At 43.8% G+C, this 11,821-nt stretch overlaps 1 protein-coding gene across 2 annotated transcripts in view; it reads right to left on the bottom strand.

Moving 5' to 3' along the window:
* The window catches only part of rapgef5a (Rap guanine nucleotide exchange factor (GEF) 5a), a 73,420-nt gene that overhangs the window by 16,619 nt on the left and 44,980 nt on the right, over nt 1-11,821 (bottom strand). For both annotated transcript variants that reach the window (XM_069194731.1, XM_069194732.1), the window contains 2 exons: nt 2,024-2,102; nt 353-497 (listed from right to left, as the gene is read on the bottom strand). In XM_069194731.1, coding sequence (XP_069050832.1) covers nt 353-497; nt 2,024-2,102 — 224 coding nt within the window. The remainder of the gene's footprint in view (nt 1-352; nt 498-2,023; nt 2,103-11,821) is intronic.

The following is an 11,821-nucleotide window of genomic DNA, read 5'->3' as shown; positions in this document are numbered from 1 at the left end:
AAACTAGTCAACTGCTTTTTCCATTAAGAGAGGAAGCAAAGGATGTTGCAGATATCCAAGTATGATATCAATAAATCAATAAAGCTCATTTTAGATTTGCAGCACACATCGGAGCACCACGGGGAGCTGTCTCTGCTGTCCCTGCACAGGTGATCACAATTCGCCTGCAGGGGTGAAGAGGTACAGTACACTGCCCGACTGCGTCTCCACCCAAACCACTGCGCACACTGTGTCTGGTGGCTTCAGATCTGAGAACTCCTAGAAAAAGCACCTTGCCTTACAAAAACCAGGATGAAGAAAATTTAAGCGCGTTTCATTTACTGTGCCTTAAAACCTGGCATGTGACCAATACCTTCATAAAGAGCTTGACGTGCTCCTCTTCTCTCAGGACGTCTCGGTACAGGGCAGTCCACTGCGACACCAGGTGCAGCACCTTTCGCTTCCTGAACAGAGCTTCTTGGCTTTCCTCTTTGCTCCTGTACCTTTTTGAGCAATAGGTGAGATCAAATTAAGGAAAACTCTGTGCAGGATGTCCGGGAGTTTATTTGCGAAGACGACGGGGTAGTGAGGAGACTAATCCAGCACCTGCAGAAACATTCAGGGACAGATGCCAGACTACAGGCAACAGAAGAGGGGGAGAAACGGGCCACAGCCTCTTCATTTCTGCTGCAGCGCACAGCCAAAGCAGGCCTGTCACCTGTCAGGGCCCCAGAACAGACCAATCGCCTTTCATTACCACAAAGAGGACCAATCGCCTCTCATTACCACAAAGAGGACCAATCGCCTGTCATTACCACAAAGAGGACCAATCGCCTCTCAGGACCCAGAAGAGGACCAATCGCCTTTCATTACCACAAAGAGGACCAATCGCCTCTCATTACCACAAAGAGGACCAACCGCCTCTCAGGACCCAGAAGAGGACCACTCGCCTCTCAGGAACCCTAAGCAGAGCTGGCTAACATGTTATATATTATTGATCATTTTCACAATGAGGTAAGGAAGCTGCTGACACCTGATGAGATAGCGCCCTGGAATGAATACACTTAAAATCATGCTGTGCTAAAGATGGACAATGATATTGCCTTAAATGCAACACAGAGACATTTACAGTAAACCCTGCTATGTGTGTTAACAGCTAAATATGTTTACTACTGTATATGCACTGTTCTGTATTCTACCAGTATATAAAAATACATATATTTCCAGTATCTCAAACAAGGTCTAAGGTACTAATGCTTTCTGTGTTATTTATCACACCAGCACGTGGTAGATATGGGGCAAGACTGGAGCCGTTACTGAAGCAGTTAAGATACGTTTGGCCAACATTCATGTTTACAGCTGAACACACACACACACACACACAATGTTTTACACTCAGTGCAACTGCCAGCTCCAGCACATATGAATTGTAAATATCCTTTTCATTTTCTGCTCGAATCTGGACTCTCCAGGGGACTCCACAGAGCTCGAGGAAGACTGCGTCGGTGAAGAAACGAGGTACAGTAAGTAGAGAATGACTAATTACTCTTTGCAGGAGAAGCTTCGCTACAGGCAGTAATTTCCACATGCTGTATATTTATCAAATCGTTTCCCCACTCAGAAAGCTCCTTCCTCTCCACAGGGGCGATGCCCGCAGGCCCTATAGCGCCCCCTGTTGAAGAAGGGGCTTCCGGCCTTGGCAGCCACCCCCTGCCTCTCTAACGCAGACACACCCGGGACCAGCCCCTCCCTTCTGCAGCATCACTGCCTTCTGCCTCCAGAAGCCGAAGGCCACACAGAATTACAGCACAGTCAGCTCCCGAACCACAAGAGTAAGCACTCGGGGTCACTGAACGCCCCCCCCCCAAGCAAATTCATTTAAAATAACTAACGTGTTCCTGTTCCACATTAAGGGCACAATTAGTACAACCTAATTGTACTACATTCATTTCCCCTCCCACAATTTCTGCACTAGGAACAATTCCCCTCTATCCCTGCTGTACAGTCCTTCGTGCTCCTGCTACACGGTCCTTGTGAAGGATATTGTCCCAGCAGCGCCTGACACAGGTCACTCGTCGACATGAAGACCAGGTAGGTCAGCAGAAAGTCGTCTAGAAGGGTTTCTGAAAATAAGAGCAGAATGGAAATCACATTAAGAATACAAACGACAAATATCCGATAGAACCTTCCAATGACAAAGTAAGATTTACACTCCACAGGGTGGGCTGGTGCTCTGTGTGACAGAGGAGAAAGAATTGGATTCTTCGGTTCAGGCCGTCAATGCCTGCACACAGATCTGCCCGCTGCTCACTGCCGCACTACAGGCAGGTGATCTGAGGGCCTGGAGGGATTTTCACTTTCCTCCTTCGTCGTTCTGAGGTGAATTTCACTACCGCGGTCGTGTTTTTAAAACTCTCAAGAAAAGCAAACACCACCACACCTGTCCTAAAGAAATCCTAAAACAATAACAAAACAAAACAAAAAGAATATGCGTAGTCACTTGTTTTGTAAAACAATTTTTAATCCCATACTGTCATTGTAATAAATATTTGTTTTAACCAAGTGTGCCTGGATTATTACTCCTCTCAACTAAGCTGTGCCAGAGAATAAAGAATCCAGGTGTCTCTAGTTATACCAGCCGCTGGGGTATATGGTTAGAAATCGCATACAAGTTGGGGGTGACTGTATGAATAATTATTTCACTGTTCGACTAAATTTCAATTCAATTTCAATGTATTTTTACATACTGTAGCACATTTCACAACAAGGTTGCCCCAAGGCATTTAACAAAGCTGTGTGACAGTGCATAACATTACAATACAAATGTATTGTATCGATCAATTCTTGATTTTCAACAGTTTCATAACCCCCATTTGCAATAATATTAACTCATAGATATTAAGATTAGTTTTCTCAAATATGGCACTTTAAAAGATCTTGCTCTTAATATTTTGAGAAAGGCTGTTAAAGTGCACACTATACAAACCTAATAATAAATATTATCACTATCTTGATTCTTGAGTATTAATTCTTTACATTTAAATGAAGCTTTATGGTTACGTACTGTAGTTGCAACTACCACTTGCACTGCTGAATCCTGTAAGGCTCTTTCAACAAACGAACTTTAAATACCAAAAGCCACTTCACAGAATGTGATCTCATCCTAACCCTGTACCATTCCAGATTCCTCATTCAGTCTTTTCACATTATTATAATGGTGTTCATTCATTTTTAATTTGCTGTTCGGATAGTGACTTTAAAATGAATTGCCTCACCACCCTTTTGTACCTATAAAATAATAGCTATTTCATATGCTGCAGTGCAGACAGAAGGACTATGGATAAGGCCATCTACAGTAGTCTGCCAGCGTATACTGCATCTGCTCTGTACCACCCGCCCTGAATTCTGCGGTGAAATCTCATTCCCATCGTTACAGTGGACATTTGACACGTGTTTAGCTGTTTGCTAGATGTGTTTTTCCTTCTTACTTGAAACACAGTAACACAAACGTCCAGCTGCTTACTTCGTGACGCCAAGTGGCCTGCAGCACAACTTCCCAGGATCTTTATAGGGGAAACATGGTTTTCCAGAGCGCTGTGCCCGTCACAGGAGCTGACGTCACCCCATCGGGACGTGGATACAGATAGATTTCTTCCCAATCTTCCGACATAAAGGAATTCACTGCCTAAACTGACTGGCGGAGCAGTGACACTGAAGCCGGAGTTGCACCAGAGTGTTCAGGATCAGTTCCAGGTTGGGGCAGAATGAAACTTGTAACAAATAGTTGTGTTCTGGTTCTGTGTCACAGCAACCCGCTATTACACAGTACTGCATGGAAAGCTGCTGCAGACTCCAGAGATATGGTGAGCATTCACTCACAATGTTTTCCTGAATAAAGTCATTGCTAAGACAGAAGATGCCAAATACAGCATGTGGCCAAACATACAGTGTTTTAATTCAGCTACTGTAACCAAAGCGCATTGCTTCAGCTTGTTTTCTGGAGAGAGAAATTATTGCACACTTCATATCAACAGATAAATGCTAGCTTTTGGATTTAAAATTGCACTCTTATACTATATAGCACTTACTGTACAAATAGATATCTTCACAAAGTTTAGAACAAACAGAGAGCATAATGCAGTTCTCTATGCGTTTTATAAATAAAAGTCTAATTTGAACAGCTCAGTCGACATCAGCAGTTGCACACAACTTTGTAGGTTTATAACATTTTCATTGTGGTTCTTATTTGTTTTCAATCAGTGTGAAGGCAGAATACAGCAAGTCAGTGAAAAACTGCTCCTGTACCCCAAATTCAATAAATGTCCTTAAGAATACTGGTGCAGCAAATTCTCGTAATTGTTATTTTTTACATTTTGACATATTTACGTTCTTTTCTATTTTGACTTTTCACACTTTCCCTGATACGCATGCTGGTTTAAGTTCCTGTTCACTTCCCTGCGTCTCTCAGAGACGGCATGTGTGCAGAGCTCTGGTGACACCTTCAACACCCATGGTGCTCAGCAGGGGGTACTTGCCACCAACAAGTTCCATAGATGTAAAACAGTCCGACTGAGCATAGACAATAAAACCACAAGCAGGAAACAGGACAAGATGAATATCAGCTTCTCTCTCCCCGTCTGTGTGCTTGTGTGTCTCATGGAGAGCAAGCTGGGGTACGCGAAAAGACAGATTCCTAATGCAAGAAATTGTATATGGCTAATAAAGTGATCTGATCTTCTTATCCTATCAGAAAGCATGCTGCACTTCAGTTGTGATTTAATATGTGATAATGTAACTCCAAATTGAGAGGAAGTTGCTTTACTGACAAGCACTGCTGGCTCTGTGCTAACATCTTCACTGCCTTTAATTTAATGGACAGGTCAGGGCAGCCTGTCCTCCTGAGTAGCACTGCAATATTCCTCTGCTATCTTCAAAGGTTCAACAGAAAAGAAAAGAAGCTTAATGTTGCGATACAATGCAGACTTGTCACCATTGCACAGAGACCTTTGGCTTATCCTCTGCTGCACAGCTTACTGACAAGCTGAGGAGGAAGACAGACAGGAGAAAGCCAGCCTCCCTCCTGCAGCTGTGGCATCTCCTCCATCCCAGGCAAGATGGCACCAGACAGCATGCAGTTCTTAGTGTGAATTATTGATGCTGGGGAAAATTGAGATTTAAAAATTGATATTCGTTTTCATTAATTATTACTCTATGATCAGAAATAGTGTTTGAGAAGGCGTATATTTAAGGCTGCTAAAGCTGTTCTTTCTAAATGAGGACACAGAGCCCCACAACGTGTGTTAAGAGGGGTCCAGCAGCTGGGCGAGGTGACTGGCCTCTGTCCTGTCACCCCAGTCACAGCGCTTGGACGCTCGCTGCACAGAGACGGACCCGCTAGCCAAAATGTCATGAGCGATTCAGAAATGTGATCGAGTACTTTCAGAGCTGACCTACACTATTGAAGCTACTGCGCCAAAAACAATCGTTATACACTGTCTTTTTTTCCCAAGTTTTCCAAATCCAGTTTCCTGGAAGCAGGACGAGCTCAGAACAATCTGCATAATCAGAGTGAATACGAACATGTGAACTTTGCAAGAGTCCTCACAATGAGTTGACACGTCTCACCCTGCCCTCAATACTGAGGCCTGTCAACCAACAGGATCGATCAAACTCTCGTGTGTGCAAATACACTTTACTTTCCAAAACCATCACGCTCTTCGCGCCTTTTGAACCGAAGACTAAAAAACGGACAGAAAATGTCATAAAAGCTGAGTCCACTATCTCAAGGGCAGTTATGAATAATGAGGATGATTCCTAGTTAGAAAAGAGCTGAATGTCCTCTTATGCGTGTGTGACAATAGTACATACAGTACAGTACATACACATGCTCATGTGTTGATGAAGAAATCTAACTCTTATCTGTAAAGGGCTCACCCTGACTGTGCAGATTTCTGATGAGCCAGCAAAAATGGGATTTAATAATCCCTCATCATTCTCCCCCCCGTCCTTCTTGGAGACTTTAAACCTAAGATCTCCAGGTTGTTCATAAGAGTAGTGGTGTTAACACCATTGATCGAGCCAAGTTCCACTCCCGGACCACAGAAATGTGAGGAACGGTTATTATTACAATGATCATTACTGGTTCCAGAGAAAAGAGGTGTCACACCAGGTTCACTGCCAGTTTTTTCTCACTATTTACTCTGCTGGGTGTGATTTGTGTGTTTGAAGGAGGAGAATAAACAGAGTATAAACGTTCTAGCACCCAGTACAAACTGAATGGATTAAATTCACAGGGAAGGAATACATCCTTCCATTGCTGGTGGACGAAACCAAAATACTGAAGGTTATATTAGTTTCGGTTTTACTGTTAATGGTAATGCTTTATTTTTCAATACTGCTGAAAATTGGCATAGTTTACCCAATCCAAATTATTCCAAATGTTAATGATTTGTCTTAGCTTCTCCCTCCTCAGTGGTGACTAGTCAGACTGAACAGCTCTTTCTCTCTCCTCAGCTGGGCTCTTCAAGGCCTATTTCATGACCGATCAATTGATTCTTCGCCTTCAGGTAAAAAAGAACCAGGAGAGACTTGGAGCCTGCCTGCAAAATTTACTTTTCACCCCCCGGTACTTAGCAAACTCTGCTTTTGGGAGATTAACATGCATTGTTAACAGGTTGCAGCTTGTAAAGAGCATACATTCCCATGAGTCCCTGAAAGTTCACAGAGCAGAGAGAAGAATTTCATAAACTCCAAGAACATTTCACATACTGTACTTGTGGACAATATCTAGCAAAAAGACAGGTTTAGCCCCGGAGGAAACTGTGCTTGAAAAAAACAGCAGAAAAGCACGCAGATGTCATGACCACGCATGTAAAGCACGTCACCACAGTGCCCTATCTAACCATGAGCTTAGATAGATGAAGTTCTTGATAATCCCCAGCAGGCTCTAGTTTGTTATTAGAATATGATTCTAAAAAGCCTATCCTGGTGCAGATGGCTCACAGCTCTCCGGTCCTGAGCCCGATTCTGCACATGGGGGGCTCTCTGTTCTCTCCATGTCCCAGCTGGGTTTTTGTTCAGGGTCTAAACGTGCGTTACCCAGGTGAACTGGAAACTCTGAACTGCCCTAACTGCCCCTTCGAGGGTGGGGGCCCTGCGACAGACTGCCCTCTGACTGGATGGTTATTAAAACTGCATGGACCTCCAATTCTTACAAATAAAACAAGCGCGAAGAAAACCAAAACGCTTCCCTAAATCTTGCTGTGGACCCGAAGACCTGCCAGCAGATCAAACGTTTTTTTTCCTGGCCCGCTGTCGACGCGGCCTGGCCCTGGCTGACTTTGACTGTTCTGTCACACGTGCTCAATCGGGGGCGCCTGCCCTCTGCAGATCCCTGCAAGTCAGCAAGCAGCAGCGCTGAGGGTTACTTCTATGAGAACAGCATAACCGGGAAAATGAAAGACCGCGACCCAGCGTGCTGGTGTATGTAGACCTTCCTCACATCCTTCAGCGTGGTATTGATCGTCTTCACTCTTTCGACACTTTTCCAATGCTAAAAATGAAGAGAACATCTCTCACACTGCTCGGCTTTGGACCAGCCTACAACTCACTACTTTCTTACTGGAAAATCGAGAATGAGAAGAACTGAAGGACACAGCGTTAGGACAAAAAAAAACTAGTCAAGCAGTTGGAACCGCAAGGCAAAAGGCGGAAGTCGGTTTACATGATTCCCTGTCGTTGGGGAATCTTTTCACAAACGTTTCCACTAACAACCCAGACAGGCTAAACCACAGCTTCAGCCCCCTCGTCAATCACAGACTCCCAAAAAAAGCAAAATCCCCAACAAGCAGCTCCACGAGGTAAGAGGTTTACGTCATCTTGAGATTGCCGGGTGCATCAACGGTGCGATTTAATGCAGGCCTTGGCACTAAATCTAAAGTCCTCAGTGCTTTATACTGTACTTAAAATCTAATTGAGAATAAACTTATCACTGAATTAATTTTGTGATGTTCTGCATTTTATTTGCTGTGACCTTTTTCCAGTACTGAACATCCCTACTCGTGTTGCTCAATGTGCTCAATGGCAGGAAACCAACTTGTTTGGTGTTAAAAATTAATGAGGCGATGATAATAATTACTCGTATTTCTGTTGTGCTTTTCATCACGAAGGATCCCAGAGTGCTTTACAAGCAGGAGGGGACTCGCATGATTGGCCTCCCTGTGCAGCCCCACCTGGGTGAGGGCAGGCAGTCATTCTGCACTGGAGGCCGGGGGCGGACAGAGAAACTACGGAGCGGATCAGGTGGAGGAGTGAGAAACCGCGCAGCATCAAACAAACATCTTCAGCAACCGAATTAAGGGGCAACTCTACGGGAGACCAGACTGTTCGAGTCCCGAGTGTAATTTAGCCAGGACTCCCCTACTGTTACAAGAGGCCATGAAATCTTTAATGGCCAAGAAGTCAGGACTTCGGCTCAACATCTCTGCAGGACAGCACCTGGAGCTGTCGAGATTTCATACAAACATAATTGGTGCATATGCATTCTCCTTTGTTGTCTGTCAGAAAGCAGTACTGCAGGAGTCAGGGAATTGCAGACTGAAGGTAGAAGTCAATTATCATTTCAATGGTTCTGCTCGCTCCACTGCGACATCAGACAACATGAAATCTGTGCCTGGCAAGGTCTCCGTCTCACGAATTGTAGCACTTTTAAAAATTAGATTACATCCAGGAAGAGCAGACATGAAATCATATTTGTTTCCTTGTATAAACCATTTTTTTAAAAATAAACCCTGCATTGCAGTAACCAAAGCATTTGCAGGTTTTGGATGCTGTTTCATTCAAAGAAGAAAATGTATATTTCTTCAAAGTAATATATAACAGTTTTACTGGGTGAGCTCAGTGCATCACTCATTGTCAGCCAGGAGCCTGCCTCCGGTCCCAGTGAGATCTTGGTCCCCAGTGGCTTTGTCCCTGGTGTTTCCTCTCTGCTGTCCTGGTCTCAGTGTGTCCCTGACTCTGCTGTTTACTCTTTGGTAAGGCAAGCTATTCCAGCTCAATAATTGAGGAGATTTTCTTATTATAAAAAGCTTAACATTTCCCTTTCCTTTGAGTATTATTTATTAGGATAGAACAATTAAAATAATTAAACAGCAATTCTGCCATGTATTTAAAAAAAACAAGCTTGAAAGGAACGTTTCCTTTATTCTTTTGAATTCCAGTCTTATCCCCTGCGATACGAATGCTTTAATCTATATTCCTGCTCCACACAGCCTGCAGGCAGCATGAGCAGGAGGGCGAGAGAGGCTGCACAGCTGGACGAGCTCGCCAGCTTTTACCGACACACAAGACTAACTATTGTTTCACTTGCACATCAATTATGTGGCAGACTCGCGCGGGCTGGAGTATTCTCACTGCACCATTTTAGAGAAAGAGAAGGAAGTCTGACAGTATCAGGGAAGCAACAAAAACGAGAGATCCTGAAAGATATTCTTCCTTCTTCTCACACCTGAAGAAGGCTCCACGGCCGAAACGTTGTGTTTTCTTTCTTCTTTTTTTCAGCATGGAATAAACCTATTACTTCTTCCTTCTTGCTCAGCTTCTATGCAAAATGCTTCGCAGCTTTCTCGCAAAAACGCTTTGCAATTATAACTTCATGTCAAAAGCACTTGAGTGAAACAGTGTCTATGCAGCAGTTACAAGAAAAATGGATGAGTGTCATTTCCCATTGTCTTGTCTTCTCAAACAGTAATAAAGCTGTTAATTTAGCATGGCAGGATATATTTTATGAATATTCCCCCACCCTTTGTGAGACAATCAGATTCTGTTGACCACTATCCATGAAGTGCTTCTGGATAAATAAATTGATCTGAGTTGTTCCCTGTACCACTGACGGTTTCGGTGCAGTTAAAGCTACTGTGACAGCACTGACAGGACAAGAGGCCACAAGGCCAGGGTTCACTGTGCCAGAGGAAGACAGCAGTGCTCAGTACTCGCAGTGACAGACAGACTCGGCCCCATCTCTCTATCATTAACCTTCTAACCTCAGCTGCTCCCTTTATTTTGTTACAAATGCATCAAAAGCATTGTGCTGGAAGACAGCACAGTGCTGTACAGTAGTTTAGATCAGAACTGCTCGCAGATGTCTCAACAGAAGCTTTCAGAACGGGGCTACAAAGAAGTATTATACCAAACAAACACCACTCTGATGTCTATTTTAGTTTATTTTCACGTTCTTCCAGCATAAGGAGATATCCAGACCTACAGTAACTGGTGTGGACCTCATCCTTCTGTCCACTGTGATCTATATCGAAATAGGCTTTACTTTAAAAAAGTCCTACAGTACCTCAATTGCAATTTCACACCTTATGTCATGACCATCAAAACCTAAACCACTATCCTAAACATATTTTGTAAATCCATGCTGACTTCTGCAGTGGAGAAATGGAACAAGTCGTTGCCCCCGGGAGATAAAGTGCTTGATATAAAAGGCAAGCCCAAACAATAAGTACACAGCACCTACTTCACAGCAGAGCTGCTGGTCTGAAAGGGTGTAACTATCAACAGTGCCTGCTTGATTTCTTCAGGCGTCCCCGTGCAGACTGCATGATTATATGTTCTTCGGCCTGAAGTTAAACAACTTCATTGTCTTCATCCTGAATGTGCCGAGACTCTAGACAGGGAAGCAGTGGCCAAAAGGTGCAGAGAGAATCACTCACAAGACACTACCCTGTTTACTACTCATTACTCATGCAACACTCTCCCATAAGCTGTATTCAGTGCTGACAAATTCCACGGAAGGCTGCGTCTGACTGTTTGCCTCCAGGCACCTTAAGAGAACACAAAAATACCTCCATCAACAAACCAGGGGGCTGCCCCCCGGCGACCAGGACGAGCGCACCCTGAACAAACCTGCTTGCGCGGTTATCTCCCCGCAGCTCCGCCTCTTCGCTTTGATTGCCTTAATTCCACATGAGCGATTGTTTGATTCAGTCACTTGCGCCAGGGTTACATGCTGTTTACATTCTGCGTGTCTATCCCCAGCACAGGAACAACAGGAACTCCAGCACAGAGTAAGAAGACCCTGAAGTTTGGAGTTCGGCGTGAGGGGGAAAGCAGTATTTCAATGCCTTCGCTCACCCACAGTATCTAGAGCGTGCGCATTGTCCATCACTTAAATTGCCATAACCATTGAAGGCTGGGGATAGATAAATCCACATGGTGCTATAAATGCACTACAGTCATTTAAAAAGCAATCTGTATTATCAGTACAATTCTTCTAAGGCTCAGCACTGAGAAGCCTACAGCTAAAGGCCTAATTACTGGGCGTTTCTGCAGTGTAACTACTGTGTTACCCAACCCGGGATTTAATAGAAGTTTACCTTTCACAGACGGCCATTAGTAGTTTGGTGTGTCTGTGCACCAGTAAGTTTTTTTTTTTCCTCACATCAAATATTTACTGAATACAAGCTTCCCAGCAGCAAATAAAAGAAAAGTCTGTGGTTGAGATATTACTAATTAAAATATCTCCTAGTAATGAGAGCTCCAGTACTTGGAAAGGAAACAGCCATTCTAAAACAGAGGGGTTGATGCAGAGAGCACTAGTGTTCAACTGTAGGGTATTAAAACAGTTCATGACTCCCAACGAACAGTGCTCCCCTGCCCTAACAAGAATTCAGCAGCAAAGAAATGCCGTGTGCCAGCAGGAAAGCCCCAGACCTCTTCTTGACATACTGTATGACAAAAGCCACAAGGTTATTTAATCATATGTTTTCTAACCATATGTTAACTTATTGAACTATTGCATATGATGCACGGTTTTCTATTTTATTTTAACGTCTAATGA

This window comes from Lepisosteus oculatus, chromosome 10 (genome assembly GCF_040954835.1).
Source record: "Lepisosteus oculatus isolate fLepOcu1 chromosome 10, fLepOcu1.hap2, whole genome shotgun sequence".
NCBI classification, from domain to species: Eukaryota; Metazoa; Chordata; class Actinopteri; order Semionotiformes; family Lepisosteidae; genus Lepisosteus; species Lepisosteus oculatus.
The sequence above is the reverse complement of the archived record's forward strand: the minus strand, read 5'-3'. Positions and strand labels throughout refer to the sequence as shown.